The following is a 22,249-nucleotide window of genomic DNA, read 5'->3' on the forward strand; positions in this document are numbered from 1 at the left end:
CTTTGCCTCTCTCTCCAGTTTCCCTTGTGAAGAGGAATCACAGAGAGACGTTCTGAAAATCACACGACCACGATGTTATTGAGAAGCTCAGCGCTTAAGAGAAGGCTTAACAAAGCTGTCAAAAAATTAATCCCCTTGGGCAGGCATGCTTGCAAACACACAGACATAAACACGTGAGCCTGGGGCTACAGAAAATGCTGCCTGATGTTCATAGTGCCTCCTCTTGTCCTGCTCTCTCTTTCCCTTTTTCTCTTCTATCACTAGCCCCACCACTACCCTTCTCACACTCTCAGGCTGAGGCTGTGAGTCACAGGGTGTTGGAGTGAATACTAAGGAGGCTGGCTGACACGTCCAATACTTCTCCTCACAGCAGCTCCGCTGCATACGTTTAGGCTACTGTATGTAAACACTGGCAGTCTTAGGCGCAACAAACACCCACACAAATTCTTGCAGATCCTAAGTTTGGATAAAATCCAGTGACTAAAAAACTGCTGTTATTATTGAACATATGGTGGCTCTTAAAGGTGCATAGACATTTTCCCTCTTTCTCAACTGCAACCAAGATCATAAACATTTGTATACAGAGAATAATGAAATTACAGACGTGGAACAAACATTTTTTTTTTTAAATGGGCAAAGGACAGATGGGTTGGAAAAAGGATTTTAGCCTGTGGGTACTTGGCTCAACCACACACATACATTGTGTCTGCAGGAAATGGACTGAGTACAGAAAATATTAGTTTTTGAAAATGGGACACTGGCAGCTGGAACAATAGTTATTATCAGTATAGTTGTGCTTGCAAGTTGTTCACATTTGTGCGTGTGTTTGTGTGCCAGCAAAAGAGCTGAGATAGTGTTTCCTCATTAGTTGTGTTGGTATCAATAATTCAGAGCAGGTCCTTGTTGGTGTTCAATGGGCCGAGAGCTAATGTGCTGTCGGGCCAACGGGGGCCCAGGGCCCAGCGCCACTTTAATGGATGTCATGATGAGAGGGTGAAATTGGAGCATGGAGATCCTGTATCATCCACAGACAAGAAGAAGAAGGGAGGCCAAAGCAGACGGCAGGAGAGAGGAGACAGGTATAGGAAGCTCACAGATAGGGTGAAGGCCACTGAGGAGAGGACAGATGGTATTATTGGACAGGTATGTTTGCAGAGCGGTGATGGAGAGAAACAGGAAGTAGAGAGCACAAGAAGGAAGGAAACTGGTCTACTACTGTAGGTTCCTCTGTTTGTCTGCACAGAGCCTTCAAAAAGCTCATCTCTGTCACCTCTGGATGAGCGAGAGACACTTATGCCTCTGTTGTCCACCAGGGAACTATTATAATGAGTGATAGTAATGAATAATGAACTGACATTGTTTTATTTGCCATCCACTTGTGTTGCTAGAGGTGCTTCTATTGCTAATGATGCTTCAAAATCAACAGAGGAAAAAACAAATATGGAAATATTTTCATTTACAAGTCCATAATCACAAATTCTAAAAACGTTTCTAAGAACGATGCGACCTGATTACAGAACCGAACTGCAAAGAAAGGGAATTTCCTAAAAAAAAACAAAAAAACCCTTCATCCTTATATATATATATATATATATATATATATATATATATATATATATATATATATATATATAGATAGATAGATAGATAGATAGATAGATAGATAGATAGATAGATAGATAGATAGATAGATAGATATGCCAATGTTGTATTCAGTTGAAAAATCTGTCAGATACACAGGTAATTAATTTTAATATTTAATTGGTGGTGTATTAACTACTAAACACTGCTTCTGTTTGTGTCAAGTCATTTTTAGGAACCTTCTCAGATGCCCCTGGGATGGTCAGATTTTCCAAGTTTGAAAGCAGTTCTGCTGACTTCTTCATGTTCATGTGCTCTTAAATAGGAATGTGAAAGTAACACAGATTCACAAAGATGTATTTTGCTGCTGGGTTTGTTTAAACAATATTGCTGTCTGAAGTTTATAATTACTTCACCTAACTACCAGGATTATAGCTATAAACCTTTTTTAAGTAATCTAGGTCACTCTACACAAAATTGTTGCAACCTAATACCAGATAACAAAGTAATATGTAAAATAATAAGTTTTTTTTTTAAATCCACTGAACTGTACAATTTTTTAAAATATTTTATCAGTATTATTTATTTAAGTTCAAACATTATACAATCATAATGACTTTTGCACACACATCAAAGTGAACTAAAAATTCAGCAGGAAGATGAAATCTTATAAACCTGTCCTTTGTGTGGACTAATAATTTAATAGGAGTTAATGCATATTAGCACAACATATACAAGCATACATACGCCTTTGTTTTAGAGTTGTTCTGAGAAAAGTTGACTTTAAAATGGTGTTTTCTCCTGACTGCAATGATCCACACATCGCTTTGAGCATGATTCATAAAACATTTCAGAAACAGTTTGCTGGTGTGTTCTTTTAAATATTATATGTTTCAGCCCATACCTCAGCACAGTAACTGAGATATGGCAGGGTTAAAGACAAATGCAATAACTTAATTATGTGGTAGTCCAGAAGACTGTTAACTTTATATAACAATGTCTTTTTGAGATTATGATATTTATTACTATTGGAATTTGTTATGATTAACCCAGTATAACATTCAAGGACCAGCTTTCTCCTGAAGTGTAAAGGTGCAGTCCCACAGCGTGCAGGAGAACTTGGTTAATCTCTGCTGCCCTCTGTTGATGCAAGTCTGTTAATACAGGGTTTATTTCTTCTGTATGAGCATTAATAGACAAGTGTTTGGAAATTTTCCATAATGTAAAATGATCTCATGTAAGCTGAAAGGCTAACATGTTCCCAGAGCCACATCAGCACACATAGAGGTAAATAAGGGAACCAAACAGAAAGCAGGCACAACTGGTTACAGCATTAAATCCTGTCAAACACCATCAGATCCACCTGACTCAAGTGGAAAAATAAATATATACAACAGATTTGCTGGACAGACATGTATGTCCAGCAAAACTATGAAAGGCTTGTAAATATTCATCTTTTGATGTTCAGCAACAGCCTGTGAGAAATACTGTATATCAAACCTGAGGAAGAGAGTGCACGTCAAACTCAGCCCTTTAAATAATGCCAAGATTTGTCTTCCTAATTCTTTCCTACAGGGGAGCACACAGTAAATCTACACTCACTGAAATTTGCAAGGGTGACTGTAACTCACCTCCCTTCAAGAGCTTAACCACAGTCAAAATGCAACTTCTCTTGATCATAAATTCAAGTCATATTTCATATCTTGGGCCTGCAGGCACTGTGTGCCTTTCCAGACACGTTAGTTTTTCTCTTTTCTTCTTCTAAAGTGTTTTTGCACGGTGATGTTGATATACAGTCACTGTCTAGGTTGTATATTAGGCATTGGGTGTTTCCTGTCACTGCAGTGGTGAATTTAGAGGCTGCCTATGAAGGTCAAAGGTGAGTCAGCCAAGCAGGTACCATCAACATACTTTGGCTTTGCCTTAGAATGTGACAAATAAGTAACCAAGTCTACCAGACAATAAATAAGAGCCAGTTTGTCTATGAAATATCAGGGAGTTTCAAAGGAAAGCAGCCATCCAAGCAATCTCTCTCTCTCTCTCTCTTTTTAACCAAATTATGTTTATTTTTTTGTCATGGGACACATTCCTCTGCAAGTAAGTCAGCTGAGCAGGAGCACAAGGACCTCTGCATTCCCCTTGAATTAGCCTGAGCCTGCAAGTCTGACAGACATATCACTTTGCAAATGTGAGGGATAATCATCCCACTAAATTTAGACTATTGATCAGATGGGGATATGTGCAGGAAATGTGGCCACCAGTATAGCATGTTTCTTGAATTCTTCACTTTAATAATTTGGGATGTAGGAAACAAATAAATGACATTTCTTGAATTTACTGCCATGAAATCCATAATTTTCCTTTTTTTTTTTTTTTTTTAACTCCAACAAATGATCAGGCAGAGCTATTAAAGAATTTATGCTTTCATGCACAACCTTTTCTTTTCTTTTTTAATTAAGCTATGTTACAGTAATCTTTTTTTTTTTTTAATTAATTTATTGTGTAGCTATGACAAGCTTGATTTATTATGCTTTTGGCGACAGGTTTTTGATTTTTTTTTTTTCATATGCGAAACCAATAAAGTCTCACAGACAGAAAGCGAGACTGTGTGTCTGTGAGAATACTGTATGTGGATGTGTGTACACAGGTGGGTGTGCCTGTCCTGTGAATCCACACTTGCCTGTGGAGGTGGAGAATGTCACTGTTGACTGTGACACTCTCACACTTTCCTGACACTTTTACACCAACACCACAGGAGGATAGGGTGCCTTTCTTTCCGGGCATGTTTAGATCACACATTTGCATCACAACTCCTTGAAGCTCTTATTTATTGAAACTTCACAATGACAATTAGTATTATTTGGCTCTAAGCTGATACATTATACACAGTGTATTTTAGAACTCAGTAATTAAAAGTAATCATCATCTCTCCAGTCAATATTACTAAAACTACAGTAAGGTCAACCAGATACCATCTAAAAACAAAAAAACATGCATGAAGGAGGCATGCATATGATTTTTTATCTAGTTTTGTTCTGACAAATAACGACAAGTGGTGCGTACATTAACACAAACAAGTTTCACTCAAATATGTTTTCCTTGAATAATGTTAGGGTGAAACTTAAGTGGAGCTCATTCTGGATGTGAGAGCAGCAGGAAACAGGTGGAGCTGTCAGGGCAGCTCTCAACTCCACAGATGTATACTTGAGAAAAGGAGAGACCATTGACCTTCATGTACACCCATACACATATTTGTCAAATATAACCTAATTTGAAAGAACCAAGGGACATTTATAAAATCAGAAACTGTGTACAATAGTCACCACACATTTGCAATGTTGGATTAAAAAGGAAAGAAAACAAAAGTCAAGCATACTGGAGGCATTACTCCCCACAGAGACAGCACTGCATCGTTTTAAATGGAAACAGACACAGACATATGTAGTAGGTGATAATAGGTTCATTTCTTACCTGTGCTCCACATTGACTTCACCTCAGTCACTCCTGTTCTTAATGACTAAGTCCAGTCTCTAACACTAGCTAGTTACAACAGGAAACAACTATCTCCTTTGTTAAATCCTTGTACCATTAAACCAGCCTGGGGTTTTGGAAGTGGAAGAAAAAATGATTAAATTCTCATTATTCTGAAAAGGTCTCCAAGATCAGTGAAAGCAAACAGCATATACTACGATAATATGAAAGACATGTGGACATAGAGACCGCATACACATTGCCTCTGTCACTTCCCCTCCACCTCTCTACATCATACCTCCTCCCTCCCTCTTACTGTCAGCCCTGTGTGAAAACAAAGCGAGACCAGCAGAGTACAGCAACTAATCTTGGCAGACCTGGTGAAAGCTGTTGTGTCAGAAGAAGGAGCAAGCTGTGTGCTGTTGCTGGGATTCTATAGCAGGGAAGAGGGCAGAAAGGGGAGTCAAATGTCAGTGAAAGTGTGAGGAATAAAAAGTGAGGTCCAATACAGAGAGATGGGAATTATCCACCTATGAAAGGATTTTTGGTACAACACTCGGTGTGAATTCGCTAACATTTGCAGAAACCCTATTTTAAACACAAACCTTTTTAATGATGAGATTTGTGCATTTGCAGATTCTTCAGTCTCTGTAAATAAGTCCTATAATCCTACGTGGATTGCAGCACAGTTGCTGTACCTTAAACCAACAGCAATGTTGAACAAAAACTGAGAAAAACAACAAAAAAATCTTTGAGTGACAACATAACACACACACGCAGAAATTCAGAGGCAAATGCTGTTCTGCAGTAAGCAGCCACGGCCGACTGCATCGAGCCTAACGTGACATTAGATGTACAGTGAATACCCAACTCACTCCAGGGCAACAATTTGATAAGTCCTTACACAGCATAAATTCCAGCCTCCTGTGATTAGTGTGTGTGTGTACAGTTTGACATGCATGCAGTATTTAAGTCACACACTCTCAGCCTTATAAGCAGGCATCGCAGCCCCCACCTCCCCAGGCAGTCTGCAGAAAGATAAGGTTAGAAGGGGAAAAGGACAGCAGTTTACAGATGTAAGCATTTTTTTTGCACCCAGGGGCCTCGGGGGTAGCGTTACAGAGCCACACTGCGGACAAAAACTGCCACTGTCTCTCTCAGCAATAAACGTGCCATTAAAGGTTGTACCACAAACCATTTGTGGCTATTGTGTCTCTATTTACTTTTAAGTTTCTCAGACATCCTAAGATGGAAAATGCAACTCAAGCATAAAAAGAATTTTTCAGTAAGAATGCTTGATCATGTTTGTCCCTGATGTTACAAGCTGGCTTATAGCCAGTAGGAAAGAAAGATGACACAGGTTAGGGGGCCAATTTTATTGCAACAATAAAGATAAAGACAAACAAAAAAAAAAGCATTTGGTGTTTTTCTGACATACCCCACTTCAGAAGCCAAAATCCATCATATGCCACACCACAATCAATCAATCAGTAACAATAAAATGCACCTCGATTTTATGACTTACCATGTGACAAAGCAAATGCAACAAAACCACATGGATTTGCCCTCTTGATGGATAGAGTGTGGAGTCCTCACAGCCTGCCCCCCTTGAACCTGACCAGAGTTTAATCAGTGAAAAGTGAAAACACCTTTGGAAGTGTGCAGAGGCAGTGAGTTAAGCACATGTCAGGTTGAGTCATTTTTGCTAAAATTATGGCGAGCATTGACGTGCTCACAACCAGGTTTCACTCATATGACAAAATGTACAGTCATGATTTACGTAAGCACAGTTTTGTAGACTGGCCATTTAGAGAAGAATGTAACTGCACACCTGAAAAGGTAAGACACTTAAGTGAAATCCTGATGCTTTGGAACATGGTTAAACAGCATTTTCATCACATTTGTTGTATCTTTAATATGCTGTGGGTTTATATGACTGCTGTCTTGGTCAAGTTTTCTTATAACAAAAAGAGCTTGATCTCACTGGGGCTTCTTGGTAAATTAACGGTATTATTTTAAACATGTAAAATGCTTTCCCAAATATGACTTTACATTTTGATATCATAGTGGCCCCAAGTTTTTAAGGGGAATATGTCATTAAGTCTAACTGTAGGTAAGATGGGTCAAACAGTGCATGTGCACAGCATTATTTACATTTGTCTCCATGGATCACAACTGTAATTGTTGGAAATAATCACTGGTATTCCACTTCAGACTTCTATCAAAGACTGACATCTTGCAATTTACCGTGAAGCAGGTGCCAGATTCAGTGTCCAGTGCACTGACCCTGCCCAATGCCTACCCTAGTCTTGTCATGATTGATAGGCTGCTGAGTAACACCATGTACCATGTTACAAGTTCACACCCTACCCCCCTGAACTAAAAGGAGCCCATCCTCTGGCTTCATTTTTAATGGAACTTATTCCTTTGCAGAAAAAAAAATCTTGATGATTTAGATTAAGTTTTGGGTCTGTTTTTAGAACAAAAGATTTCAGACATTACAGTCTCTCTTGCTGCTTGCTTTTGCAGATGGCCAAAGCTGGATTTGTCCACTGCCCCAGTGAGAATGAGCCAGATGTTGCCTCCTGCTTCTTCTGTATGATCGAGCTTGAGGGTTGGGAGCCAGATGACGATCCCTGGTAAGAAAAGAATTTTGACTTTTTTTTTTGTTGTTGTTAAGAATATATCACTGGAGGTGTAAGTGTGCGCAGTAGTTTAGCATCTAATTGTTACCTAGATTACTCAGAAGTGTTACTTATAGCTTAAAGTTTATATGCAGTAGAATGGCTGTTGCATTTATGTTAACAATCAACTAGTTCTGATTTTTCTTCATCGGCATTATATATGACCTTTTTTCTTTTTTTTTTTTTTTTTTTTTTTTTTTTTTATATAAATTGTATTTTTGTTTTTCAAGAGACTGGCATGCTAATTGTGTATCATGTAACATCCGACCAGGTCAGAACATGTGAAACGCTCCCCTAACTGTGGCTTCTTAACCATGAAGAAAGACTTCACTGAGCTAACTGTGGCTGAATTCTGTCACCTGGAAAAAGAGAGGCTAAAAGTTTATATTGTAAGTGCCCTTCAGTAGACTGTGTGAAATGAAGTTAATGTTAACCCCAATTCTTAAATGTTTTTTTCCAACATTCTGCTTTTTAGAAAAAGGTCTGTCACAAGAAGATGGCTTATATGAGGGAGGCTGTTGACCACACACTTGAGGTGCTTAAATCTCAGTTGGACTCCATATGATTCTATTTATTTATGGCCATTTTTTTTTCTCAATACTATTCTTGAGTGGTCAACAAGAACCTGCAGTCTTGACTCAAATAGTATGACTCGATGGCAGCTCAGCGTATTAAGCCTTAGGTGAATGCCACACTTTGTTTGCAGTACCGTCTTTGACCACAAGATGGTGCTTTTTCATTAACGCTGCAGTTTTCCTATAACGCAGATACACTTTCTGATATTCCCCAATCTCTCCATCAAAACCTTCGCAAATGCACCCTGAAATAAAGGCACACATTGAGCTGGATTACAATGCGGGCTATATTCCCTCTTTTCAAACAAATACTTACCATTTTCCCGAACGTGCCACCATCCCTACCACCCCTTTTCAAACCTTGACCCTGGACAGATGGCCCGAAGCCCCTCCTTTTCAATACCAACTGTTGCCCCAGTAACATCTGTTACATATAGGGGAACAGTGTGCACTGAGAGGACTTGCCAGGACACTTCTCTAACCCCGAGGAGGACTGAAATTCAAGAAATACTGCAGGATGCTGCAGCTGGCAGTGGAGGGTGTGGGAATTATAGTTGCGTGATAAACACTTGACTGGTTTTATTTAGCATTTAGAGAACTCTAAAATTATTTAACATTGCTTTTTGTCTTTTATGCAAGATAAACATGATGTAGGGCTCAGGTTGTTTCTCACCGTGTTCTATGGGAGGCTTGGTTGGATGGAGTGTGGGATTAAGAGATACTATCCCTTCCCCAACCTTCCACTGTTCTGGATTAATGTCTAATGTAACACTCTGGCCACTGAGCCCAGATCAGCTGCTTAATTCTTTTATCCGCTCACTGCAGAGCAAATTGAAGAGAATATTTTTAGACAAAAATAAAGTGAAATGCCCATAGCTGATGTAACATTTCTAATAAAACTGTTCTGCTTCCATCTTTTTTTTTTTTTTTTTTTTTTTTTTTTTTCCCCTCTGGACTCTTTCTTGCAATGCTGCTGTAAAAATATTTCCTCATGTCCACATTTTAGTCTTGAAGCTACAGGCATTCATTTTAGATGAAATGTTAAAGGGTCTGAGTCTATGTTGGGTTGGTACTGGTGAAGATCCACGCTGTTTACTGATGAGGTGGTTAGGCAAGTGGTGTGGCTTTGCATGAATACACAATCATAAGGGGGATGTATGCAATAATTGCTAATGTAAGTCTAATCAGGGCTTATACCCACATCCTGTGTCAATCCACTTATTTATGTGTGCTCCAGAAAATGAACAAAGAATAGCTTGGTGTGACTTCTGTCCCTAAGTGGCACAGATGTAATAGATGAGCTTATCTGTGGGAATGGTGCAAAAATATTTTAAATTACTGGATCATAACTGAGCTGGGAGGATGCCCTTGTACTTTTTCCCATCCCATTATTTAGGGCATCAGTAAACCTAATGAATTGCACTGTAAAATAACAGGAGTCTGCAGAGCACAGATGTGGTTCTTTTCTAAACTTATTAATAACTGTGAGAAAGATTTGTACCGATGACCTGCCTGCAGTCTCCCGATTAATGGGTTTCTCCTTAATAAAACTGTAAACGGCGAGTGTAGCAGATGGGCAAATTGACAGATGTTACTAACTGAAACTTTACAACCTGAGCTTTCCATCCAGCCCCATCTGTTGCTCCTGCAACCAGTGCCTGCCTCTACCCTCCTCCAATGTTTCTCATCAGCATCTATCACAGGATCCTCTCCCCTGATGCTCCATAGGGCCTGAAATGAATGACATCAGCATTTACCCTCTCAAATGACCTGTTTTAACCCTTCATAAACAAAGGCCAAATCAAAAGATGTCATATGAGAGCAATGAAGGCATTAATATTGTCATCTTTGTTTTCAATGTAACTTTTTTTTTTTTTTTAAGCTTCACACTCTTGTTTCCATCTGAAAAGTTCTGATGGGAATATTATAAAAAGGATAAATGACTGGCATGTAAAGAGGCCAGCTGACACAGAAGCTTAGACTCCATTGTGATTGTGGACCACAGCCTGTGAGTGCATTTAAATGATGAATTTGCTGATAGACTGCCAGATCAAGGACAATGACTTCCACTGTTCATTGTATTATAAGAAAGGGGAAAAATTTCTATTTCAGTTTTTCTTCTCTGTCTAATGTTCTCTCATTTCTGGCTACAAGGCATGCTGGCTGCTTGTCCTCTAAGACACCACGGCCCCTCTACCTTGGCTGTGTTTTGTGCCTTTTTCCAAAGGGACCTCCATCTGTCCCTATACTCAGCCCATTGTGGTGTCCCTAAGCCCAGAAACTTCCACAATGCAGTGGGCGTGCGCAGGGGGGGCCTAGGGTAAACACGACAGCATCCAGATCCCATTAGAAGCTCTTTAACTCTAACACCCTAAGACTTGGAGAGAACTCTGGGAGGGGAAGGTCCACCCCTCATCCGCATGCACACAGTGTCACCTTTTACATCCACTTCCATGAGGTAATGAACCTGAGGGCTACACTCTTTGTTCCCCTTCTGTGTTTTTGATTTCTCATTTTATATTGTAGAACAAGCTCTTACTTTCTGTTGTTTGGTTTTCCTTATTTTGTTGACCTTGATATAGATCTGTGAACTTTCACTGGATGTTTCACAGGGGAATCTGTGCAATCAGAGGAAAAACCATCCTTGGATATTTATGACTTAATGCTGCCATTTTGTCAACACCTTACTAGTTCAATTAATAACTTATACTCTAGTTTGAAGTGATATTAAAGGACTTGTCTTAATACTTTTTTAAATCAACAGCTTCCATGTTGTTTATCACCAGTCCAAATCTTGATTATTTTAAATAGTCAAGATTGTCTCTTCCTGCTTTTGGACACTTTTTTTCCCTCCAGCCATCTCCTTGCTTTTTCTTCTACCAGCTGCTCTTGTAAGTCTAGGGTGTCTCCATTTTGGGGTGCTTCAACTCTCAACCTATATATCCATATCCCTATATACCCCATAGAAACAAATGTGTGTTTATGCATGTGTGCTGCGGCCCAAGAGGAGGGGGAATCACTGTGTTCACCCCAGCTTAAAGGCAGAGGGATTATTGGCGCACAGACACTGATTAAACCCTTCCTGCGTCCTGTGGCCCCATTAATACAATCTTAATCACAATGCTTTATCCCTCCATCTAGCTCCTATGGATCAGGACCTTTTCATTTTCGTGTGAGTGACTCTTGTTTAGCCAGTGGATTAGGCATGCTGTACACGAAAACTAAAATCTAAGCAGAGAAATGAATGAGCGGGACAAATTTAGCTTTACAGTAGAAACTCTCAGCTTAGATTTGGTATTTTTCTGGAAAAATTAATTAGCCTCAACTTTATCATGATGTTGCCACATGGACTCATGTTGTCAGCATCCACTGTGAAATAACTAATATGAAATAAATTCTAAAGTTTAGGAATCACGAGCTGACGTGCAGCACCCATAACCCCTGTGTACATCTGACATGACCTCACTCTCCCAGGGGACTGAGCTACAGGTTGTGTTCCTTTGCCTGCCGCCTCAGCCAAGATGGCATTACAGAGCATGTGTTCCCTTCCCATTAAGAGACCCGCATCTTCATGCCCTTACTATAGACGAGAGCCACTTGGTGGGTGGGTGGGTGTGTGTGTGAGTGAGTGAATCCTGCTTTATACTGTACTGTAAAGTTGTGAACTTGTGTAGCATTTTTTAAAGTATTTTTACTGAATTATTGCTTTCAATCATTTTAAAATTTAGGTTCTTTCCACCAGTTAATTACTTGGGGGGGTCATTTCCACATCTTAAGTCTTTACATCAAAATCTCCACCAAACCCCAATACCTGAGACTATCCTGTGTTTCCTAATCTAGCATCCAAAGTTAATTTATAGCGATTATTTCCATATCCTCCCACTCATGTATTTGGACTATGGTGGATAATTCACAGCCCCCCTGAATCCCCTCCTGTCTTTGCTGTAGCAAAATGGCAAAGGCACAAAGAGTGTGCACGTCAGCTACTGCTTTCTCACAGTGTCTCTGCCTGTGTGTAGAGCTATGTGTCAATCCTGCGCCAAGGTTGACACACAGGAGCAGAGGGGACAAACTGTGATTGAGGATCAAGGACCTCAGTCACCTCTGCTGCCCTCTCCTTCTCTTTCCTCTTTTCCACTCTTCCACAACACACTTACTTCCCTTTCCCCTCTCTCATCCCTCTTTTATACTCTCACTCTCTTCTCTTTCTTTCTCCCCAAATTGGCCCAGCTGTCCATCAGCCCCCTGCAGTTCCCCCAGCTGTCTGACCTCCCCAAACGAGGAGCCCAACAACAATACAGGTCACAGGTCAAGAGAAAGAACAGGCTGCGTTCACAATAGACCAGTGGCGCCCACTAAAACAATCATTCCATTTTCTCTTCCAGCCCTTCTCCACTGTTGCCAGCACTGGAAAAGATCGTTGGAGGGCTAGCTGAAGAAGGGGAGGGGGGGGGGCTCTCAGAAAACAGCATCCAAAGCACCTTCCACTTTTTCACAATTGTCTAAAGGGCCACAAGGATAAACACACTTGTACACACCAGCTCTTGTTCTCATCACTCCATCTTTGCACTCTGCCACCCTGTTCTTTGTTTATTTCAAGAGCCATCATGTCCTTCAGCACAATCGTGAAAGTCAAAACTGATAGTTTAGTCATTAGTCGAGTGATATAAATGTTTTAGGAACCTTGCCAGCTTTACATTAGCTCAGAACTGACATGTCTTCTTCCTGCTTTGTTGACTTTTTACCTTTTATAGGACAGTGTGGTGTACACATTGTTTGATTGCATTTTTTTTCAAATAAATATTTTTGAAAGCTTCTTAACTCCTATATACCTTCCTCCACACACATGTGCTGTGTCTCAAAGAAAACTCAGGCTGGTCCTCTCTCTCAGTAAAAGTGGATGATTTATTGGAAAATGGGTTCTTGCCCTACAGTGTTTTGGCATGAGCTAGATGGGAAAATGGGACACATGGGAGAGAGCCAACGATAGAGGCTCAGAGGAGCCTGTGTGACATATTCACCTGTTCCCCGGAGCTGTTTTCCCATGGCCCACAACAGCCTCCCGCATGACCTGATAGAAACCCCGAAGCAAGCCTGTGAATGATGTCATGCACAGACTTTCTCTCACACACACACACACGCGCGCGCACATCCTGCAACAGATCTCTATTACCCAGCCACAAAGTACTCCTTCATTCAGTCTTCAAGATTTTTAGAACTAGAGCTGTGTGCAAAGTCAGTGAGAGTGATGTATGAGCTGCAACTGATTCACATTAAAAAATAATTAAATAAATAAATAAAACTGGAACTTATCTGACTGAATTAGCAATTTGTTATAAAGTTAATAAAAAGAATTAGTCTTCAGATGTGAGGTCTTAGCAAAAAGAGCATTCCCTCCATTATCCACTGCTCTCCATAATAAAAAAGACTATTTTAATAGAAACATCACCTGATGGTGTTTACAGCTAGCTAATGTATGGCTGCGTAGGTCGTTGTGTTGAACTGAAATGTAAGAAATGGGTGACAGCGTAACATCAGAAGACATGGCACACGTGGTACTATGGAAATAGCATATAATATAAGAATATTTATTTAAGTGCGAAACAGCAAAATATCAACAGTACAATATGACATAATTTGTGACACCAAATGAACAAGTACCTGAAAGAGCTCAAATAAATAAATTAAATACAGTACAGCTACCAGTGGCTGGCATCAAACCAAGACAGTGAAATAGAAACAGTGCTGAGAAAAATATAAAACAGACAAGACATTATCAAAATAAATATTAAATACAGATATAAATAAATGCATTGCTTTTCTTAAATTCAGAAGGAAATTGGCAGTAGGCCTCAGTGCACAGTGGGTGACTTTTTGCGATCAATTTCTTTGTATATGTAGACATGTAGATATTAAAGTTTTAGTTCAAACATAAGCATCTTGAAGCATCTGAGAAATGCTTCAGCAAGGATATCTGATTTAGTAAGCTAATCTTTACTTCCACTCTTTAACAACTGATGGAGTAACATGTTCAAAAAAAAAAAAAAAAAGATTACCTTAAAATGAAAAAAAATAAAATAATGTATACATGTATGTATCAGGTAGATTGAGTTGAGGTGATGAGTCTTCTCTTTGAGCATTCAGTGCTCTCCCAGAGTACTGGACAACATAAACGCAAACCTTTTTTCTCTATACAGTCTGTACCACAGTCATCCTTTTTTACAGCAGTTTATACAGGAGCAGTGCCTCTACTCTGGCTATTCATTACAGTCACTCACTCATTGGTACAATCACATTTCAGATGGTACCCATCTGAGAAGTGATGAGGTGAGAGGGAGTGAAGGAGTCAAAGGCCACATCCAGGGGCAGCTCATAGCGAGAAGCCTGTAAAAGTGGGTGGGCCTGAGGCCCCCCTGGTAGGCTGCCAGTCGTGGAAGTGGAGTAATGGTGGGATGAGAGGTAGTGAGCATGGTGGGGTGTGTAGTTCCTCTCTGACTCATGTGGAGATGGCTCCTGCTTCAGGGCAAAGTTGCCACTGATGCTGAGGGGGGGGGTGAGGGGCCCATCGTACGGTGGGGTGCCACTGCTGCACTCGTTAGGGGAGGGGTTGTCATATACAGGCCCCTTGAATCCCTTCATTTGGAGGAGGTGAGATGCCTCCAGGGAGCCATAGGGTGGGCTAGGAAGGCCTGGGGATGGGTAGCTGAGGGGATGGCCAGCCACCACACTACCCATTCCTGGACCTCCACACTTGTCTTCCAGCTTGTTAAGAATCATCGGAGTGGGTCCCAGCTGCAGGCAACCAGCCACAAGGTTACTGGTAGGCTGGGACAAACCTTTACACAGCATCTCCACAAATCCATGACTCTCTGGGGACTGGCCACTTTCAAGCACCTCCGACAAAGCCCAGATGTAATTGCGAGCCAGCCGCAGAGTCTCAATCTTTGACAGCTTTTGTGTCTTAGAGTAGCAAGGCATCACTCTGCGCAGATTATCCAGAGCATCATTCAGCCCATGCATACGAGAACGTTCTCTGGCATTGGCCTTCAGTCGCCGTGCACGAAACCTCTCCTGTCTAGCTTTGGTCATCTTCTTCTTTTTAGGGCCTCTCCTTTTGGGAGCATTTTCTCCATTTGGTCCAGCCTCTTCATCCTCTTCCTCCTCTTCCTCTTCCTCCATATCCTCACTACCCACTTCTGTGCAGAAGTGGATACGACCCCCTACAGTCAGGCCATGGCGGCCCCTCATCTCCGGTCTTTCATCTCCATCCTGTGAGCTGCCATCGTCCTCAAGCCAGCTGAGGGAGCTCACCAGCTCACTCATATCCCCACTTTTCCCAAATGGCTTGGTCATCATTTTGATCTAAAGAAGCACAGCAGATACAAAAAAACTCAGTACTTCAGGATTGAATGTCTGAATGACTGAAATTTATGATGCTATTCCCTAAAGTGTAATAAAACTATATTATTATTTATTACTGATAGGCACTAAAAGAAGCATGTGATAAACCGTTACTGATAATACAGACAGGGTGCTCTAATTTCAACACTGCATTATGGACAGATCACATATATGGAGTGCCAGCACCTCTGTCACATAATTTTTTTTTAAAGAAATCCTGTAATATTTTAAATAAATCACTGTGATATTGAGTTATTAAGGAATACATGGCTGTCTTCAGGATGACATGGATGAATGGTTCCCTGCTGTTATGTTGCAGTCTTTCAGAGACGCTGTCAATCTGGGACACCACAGGATTTACTCAGCATATAAAGCTCAAAGATTAAATAGGCAACATACAAATCAACAAACATGTACCCCCCCCCCCCCCCCCCCCCCCCACACACACACACACGCAGTTTATCTATTTTAACCGTTACAGATAAATTTCTGTTAGAATACATTATTATTACTAGATTTCTACCTCTTGCAGAATAAATCTATATTGCCTAATAATTAGATTTTAAATAAATAAATGTGTTTTTACCTTGGTGTTAAGTGAAACGAAGAAAATGTTTTGTAAAAATGCCCTATTTTATTGGGCATTAATGTGGGTTAATTTAAAGCAACTTGTGTGGTATGAAATTTGGGCTTGCAGTTCAGTTTGTATTGTACGTACTACTGAACATAATAGAACTGCAAATAAATAATTATTGGTTGTTTTGAAAAGTTTTCACTGTCATAAATAAGTTTGAGGGGGTTTTTTTCCAGCAAAGTTGCATGTGTTAGATATATTAGCCATAATGAATTACAGCTATTTTTTTTTTCTTCTTTTTTTTTTTACTGGACTTGGACCTAAAATAAACAAAAGTGTCAACTCACCTGTTTGGAATCCGCGCTCGCTTTGCTCACAACAAAATTTCAATGTCTAACAGACTAACAAACGAGTGATAAGTCCAGAATTGCCTCGTTTCTTTCTTCGCGCTGGAGACTTTGTGTCCATAAAATCTTCTGCTCCCTCAGATGGCCATGAGCACGCCTGGAACTTTCATCTGCAAATGAAACGATCAGGATGATATATATATTTTTTTGCCTTTAGCCGGGTAAGTCCCTCCCTCTGCCGCCCCTCCCACCATCAACTTATCCAAACGCGCGTGCCGCGCTCGTGACCAGGAGTTTCAGCCACTGTGAGGGGCTAAAGGAGAGAGAGTCCGCCAGGGTACATGCACGACCAATTCTTTTTGTGGTTGTTGTTGAAAGCATGAGGTCCGTGAACCCTGGAAGGGTGAGTGTTTTACAGGCCAGAAATGCACAGTGGTCAGCAGAGACGAACTTGAGGACAGTTGGTGGCAGTTTAAGGAGCATGTAAAATGTTGCTTTGCACCTTACAGTCAATAGATACCGATTCAATGGCAAGATTCCATAAGCCACCGACTCTTTCCCAAATGCAGATATCCTTAGGCTACCATAATTTTTAAAAATATATATTTATATCGAAAACACAACTAATCATTACCTATGCCAAGCTCATCTTATCCTACGACATTTTACAATATTTTGTAGTTGTCAAAATGCCACACTCTGTGCCTACGAATGGTCACACTTTTAAATGAATGTTAAAAAAAAAAAGTACCATAATTGAGTACAGGCTAAACCCAACAATTTTCCACCAGACTTCGGTATAACGCAGGACTTTACAGTTACGGTTCAAACCAGAACTTAAATTAAGTTCTCCTACAAACTTATTGTAGCCTAGAGTTGTCCTCACTTTTGAAAACAGAGAAATCATTTAAAAAACAAAAAAAAAAACACCGATCTGTTTTGCTACTGCGTGACTGTGTTAACCATCTTAATCGATTGTCTATCTCTTCATTAGTCGGTTGGATTATACATTTTCCACTTCATTAAACGCAGTGTGGGCTCGATCTTCCATGAGTTAAGAGACGCTCTTCCTTATGTGCGTATGTAAGTGATTTTGACAGCGTGGTGTGCAGAGAGCAGGTGTGTGCGCTGTTCAACCACTCATTCAATTGTTTCCTTCAATTTTTAGCGTCATCTTTGGCCCCAAGGAGTTGGCAATCTGATTACTCAGTCGATTGGTCCAGTGATCGAGACATATATAGATTAGTTGTGCTTATGAGAAATCACTTGTAAATGTAATCCGCTACACTACGTAGTTATCAGACTATCAATACATTTGGCTTTGTAAGGTAGTTTTTTGTTTCGTTTGGAGTTTTATAAACAAAACTTTTCACCACAGTAGAACCCTTGAAATGAGTGTGATCTTTTAATAAGGCTACACAAATCTTATGTCAATATTGGTCATTTTGCACAGTATTGACTACAAATGCCACAGCATAAGAAACGCCCGCCAGTCGTCGTGCGTGGCGAGCCGCAGCGCCGTGGGGGTCTATTGTTAAGGCTGGCCACTGACAGAAGGGGTCTTGCGAGTCGCACGTGCCCCCGCATTGATCCCATTGTGCGCGCGATTGCGCACAGCTGTGCTCGTCACTGAACTTTTTCGACTACCCGGTGGATTCTCCTTGTTTTTAAAAGCCAGTATTTCCATGTCTGAGAAATAAGATACAGCCACGTAGTTAATGGACAACAATGCTTAAAAACAGCCACTTATCAAACGAGTCACTAGACGCAGGCTAACAGATGGCTGAATATGGAGGCACTGGGGGTGGGGTCATCTGTTGCTTGGATGCTCAGGCGTCACTCGCTTCACCCCGGGATGATGTCTCGTGCTGAAACAGTATTTATCCACCTCCCTAATCACTCCTGGTCAGTGCATTGGCCATAAAGGCATGTGGACAGAAAGATGAGCCTTGTGTGTGCGCGCGTGCTCGCGTGTGTGTGGCTAATATAATGTGCCCAATGCTCCCCTGGTACATGCACTTCAACCCCCCAAACACATACACACTCCTACTGTCCCAGGAGTGTGAGTATGGCCACGCCACACCTGCAGCCTGCATGGGGAATTGGAGTCTAGCAGTCTACGACAATCCCCATCCGTTTCCCAAATGACTGACTGAGTAACGGAAAGGGAATTGCCCTGCTCCCATTTTAGCAATAACATAGAAAGCCAACCTTCCGGAAGAGGTCGTGGTGAACACATCTGATCTGAACCAACTTTTGATGAGTTTGCATGATTTTAACCTGGGATAGACCTGAATATTTCCAACCATGACTTACTTTGTTCCAATGAAATGTAAGAGGCATATTAATACAGAGATTTGGAAGAAAATTTTGTGAGCATAAATCAGATTTTAGTGTATGCTTTGGAGACTGGCTAAAAAGAAATGCATAGTCAGCTTTGGCATTAGCTGTCCAAGACAAGTTTCTGTTCATGGCCAAAAGAGTACCAGTCCCACTTTAGCTTTTTAAGTGCTGTTGTTGGTATTAATGGGGGTAACCCCATTCCTTACAAAAAAACACTGCCACAAGTGAGTTGTCTCGCACTCTTGTCCCCTGGGACTCAGAGTGGAATGGGAGGGATTGGTGCACTGTGCTGACAGATGGGTCCTTGTTCCTGTCTTTTTCTTCATCTCTATCTCCTGCTCCCTCTTTTGCTAAAACACAGACACACTCACACACACCAAGACTGCACGAATACAATAGGAATTAAAGCTCTACACACATGCTCCCTGGCTCGCTCCTGAAAGCTGAGCCCCCTTGTGCTCATAAAAGATGCAAGGAGCTTGGATTTGTGAGAGGGGCTGGCATGCTAAGGAGTCGGGGTGATTTGGCACAGGGTGGTGAGGCTAGAGAGAGAGATGAAACTTCACTGTTGTCAAAGAAAAGTTTGTACTGTAGTGTTTTCTCTGTAACACTTTTTGGCAATCAAAAAGTGGACACATCTATTTCATGTGCAAATACATTTAATCCAGCTGTTTTCAAGTTATTTTATTGTTGTGTGTTAAGTCTCAGGGCTCTTGTCCTTCCACTTGCTGTTAATTCAGGCTAAATACGGTTACACAGCAGACTTTCCTGAGGGAGGGACTGACAGACCTACTGATACACACTCAAATACACTGAAACACATATACAGTAAAATTTTGGACTTTAAACCTCAGTTAAATGTTTTCATAAAACATCAGTTGTTCTCAACTTTGACTTTGGTGAAACTGGAAAAAAACATATACATAAAGAAGACCTTTTAAATAAATGATGTGTTTTTTCCCCCCGAATTAAACTACGTATACATGCAAACAACAGTGTAAATCAGAGCTCACAGTTGTAAGTTTTCACACTATTCCAACTGTAGCCCATTTAGATTAAAGTTATACTGCTGATAATACAGTATGGCAGACTCAGTAAAGGTGTGTGTGTGTATTGATGCCCCACAGAGAGGTGTAAGGTTTATTTATCTTATTGTGTTTGAACATAATCCCATATTCAACTCGATACCATCTTTTTTTCCTTCTGGAAAATCACTTGTTGTATCCATATGGTGCTGATAACTTAGTCTATTGGATCAAAATGGGAATTTAGATAAGATCTAGCAGCATTTCATCTCCAAAATATGAGTAGATTGTTTGCAGCTTATTCCTCTTCCTTTGGGCTAATGGATTTGGAAAACATTCCAATCGAGCAGAAATGTGTCTTCAGAATGGGAATCAGGCCTGAGGGCAATTCTCACTAAGTGGGGAGAGAGCCATTAAACAAAGGTGCCTGTGGTTTCATATTCAGGATACTTTACAACCTCTGTCCCAGGACATCAACAGTGTTTTTGGTTGTGCTGTTAGAGGGGGCTGAAGAGGGGGAGGAGGATCCATCTGCCATGCTGCCGGTCCTCTGGGAGATGGGCATATCCCAGGGGTGTTTTGGAGAGAGAGGGTCTGAAAGGATTACACCCAACCACTAATCAACGACGGTAATCTGTGGGCCCCCAATACAAAATCCCCTTCGATCCAAACAACAATTTCAGATAGAAGATAAAATCTGAGTATACAGACATCCAACTGACACTTAACAACCTGATAAACTTGAGGACAAATTCAGGTAATTTTTTTTTTCATTGGGAGAATCAACTGTGAAGGTGTGATTGGCAAAGAGCCATAGTGTCTCTGTGATCAGGTGCAAGTATCCCACAAGTGGCCTAGTCTGAATCCCAGTGTGACCATTATGCAAATATAGCAACTAGACAAGCCTACAACATAAATTTGTCTAACGGATAAAAGCACTTTTCTAATCAAATCTGAATGCAAAAGATAGTTTTTAATGTAACATGTGGTGATTATGAGCCAGAATAAGAAAAAAAAGTTAATCAATTCAAAAATATTTAATAAGCATTAGGCCCAGTATTATGTAGTTAAAATATATATTTTTATTTTCTAGAAAACAAGGGTCTGTATGTTCAAGAGGGTGAACTTATAACAGCCTATTTTATGATGTTATACGATGAGCAATGCACAGCGCTTGTCCCTGAGCTTATCCAAATATTCTGTCACCGCAGGCAACAACAACTCAGCAAGATGCAGCTGCTAAGTTGTTGTCCTGACAGGTCTCTCCATCCAGTGAAGAAATAGTGGGGAATCAAGTTGCCACTAGTTTCATTGTTCCCTGTCAGTATGGTTTTGATGTCTTGGGCTTGGGTGGGGTCTGGATTTGGTAGCGGTGGGTTTAAAGCTCCACAGGACTATAGAAGATGCTGCCTAATGATGGTGCCAGTCCTCCAGGGCATAGGGAACTGGAGCATCCTGGCCTGCACCTCCACTACCTCCTGCAGAATACCCACTGGCTAGGCAGCCTCTAAGCTCCTTCTATCCCCATAGCTTCATTGTTCACTGGGCCCGGCACTGTCAATATTAAGCCTGGCTAATGTGATCTAGAGGCAGCTGGAGCAGCCCCGATTATTACCATGACACAGCCGACTGAGGGGTGTAATGTCATTAAAAATAAATCAGGTGGTTTGGAGATTTGCTGTAGCAAGGGGGACTTTGAATGACATTAGGTAGGAGAAGTGCCATAATTTCATTAGTCAATTGAGGCACCTCAGAGGATCTGTTGAAACATTTCCTTTAAGTTGAAGTAACTGAATCTGCTTTCACAACAGTTGACACAACACGGAGAATAAAGAAACCGATGATGGTAGTATTTTTCTTTTTTTGTCTAATAATTTAGAAAATTAATTTCATAACCATATGGAGACACCTGCAAAACACAAAAGGATAATATTTCAATTTGCTAATTACAGCATATATGGTTGATAATCTATTTCAAAGCAGACGTATAGAATATTCTCAGAGTTATTAGCCTCATGCGGTGGATTATTGTTGGAAATGATGAGGAAAACGTGAAGCCCTGGTAATCTTCTTAAACTATCTGACACTGAGCTGTCTGCTCGGCAGACTCATCAGCAGTCAGCTGGCAAGTGAATAGGCTGCAACCTGACAGAATTAATAGGATTAACGCTGAAAAATAAAATACAGTCCATGTAAAAATGAATAAATAAAAACATTTTAAATAATTCCTTATTTTTAATTGATCTTG

General features: G+C 40.7%; 3 protein-coding genes across 3 annotated transcripts in view; 1 reads left to right on the forward strand and 2 right to left on the reverse strand.

The window, feature by feature from the left end:
- The window catches only part of znf385a (zinc finger protein 385A), a 60,999-nt gene extending 55,919 nt beyond the window's left edge, over positions 1 to 5,080 (reverse strand). Inside the window, exon 1 of the mRNA XM_030734182.1 lies at positions 5,053 to 5,080. Coding sequence (XP_030590042.1) covers positions 5,053 to 5,065 — 13 coding nt within the window. The 5' untranslated portion in view covers positions 5,066 to 5,080. The remainder of the gene's footprint in view (positions 1 to 5,052) is intronic.
- Positions 5,081 to 6,765: 1,685 nt separating this feature from the next.
- birc5b (baculoviral IAP repeat containing 5b) lies at positions 6,766 to 8,310 on the forward strand. Its single transcript, XM_030734589.1, has 4 exons — positions 6,766 to 6,891; positions 7,582 to 7,691; positions 8,008 to 8,125; positions 8,212 to 8,310. The coding sequence occupies exons 1-4, from the start codon at positions 6,766 to 6,768 to the stop codon at positions 8,299 to 8,301; spliced, it is 444 nt and encodes a 147-aa protein (XP_030590449.1). The 3' UTR covers positions 8,302 to 8,310.
- Positions 8,311 to 13,888: 5,578 nt separating this feature from the next.
- neurod4 (neuronal differentiation 4) lies at positions 13,889 to 16,796 on the reverse strand. Its single transcript, XM_030733727.1, has 2 exons — positions 16,634 to 16,796; positions 13,889 to 15,673 (listed from the first exon to the last, which is right to left on the reverse strand). Exon 2 carries the CDS (start codon positions 15,665 to 15,667, stop codon positions 14,609 to 14,611), a length of 1,059 nt encoding a protein of 352 aa, XP_030589587.1. The 5' UTR covers positions 15,668 to 15,673; positions 16,634 to 16,796; the 3' UTR covers positions 13,889 to 14,608.
- Between the last annotated feature and the right edge of the window lie 5,453 nt (positions 16,797 to 22,249).

The sequence above is a fragment of the Archocentrus centrarchus genome, chromosome 7 (genome assembly GCF_007364275.1).
Source record: "Archocentrus centrarchus isolate MPI-CPG fArcCen1 chromosome 7, fArcCen1, whole genome shotgun sequence".
Lineage (NCBI taxonomy): Eukaryota > Metazoa > Chordata > Actinopteri > Cichliformes > Cichlidae > Archocentrus > Archocentrus centrarchus.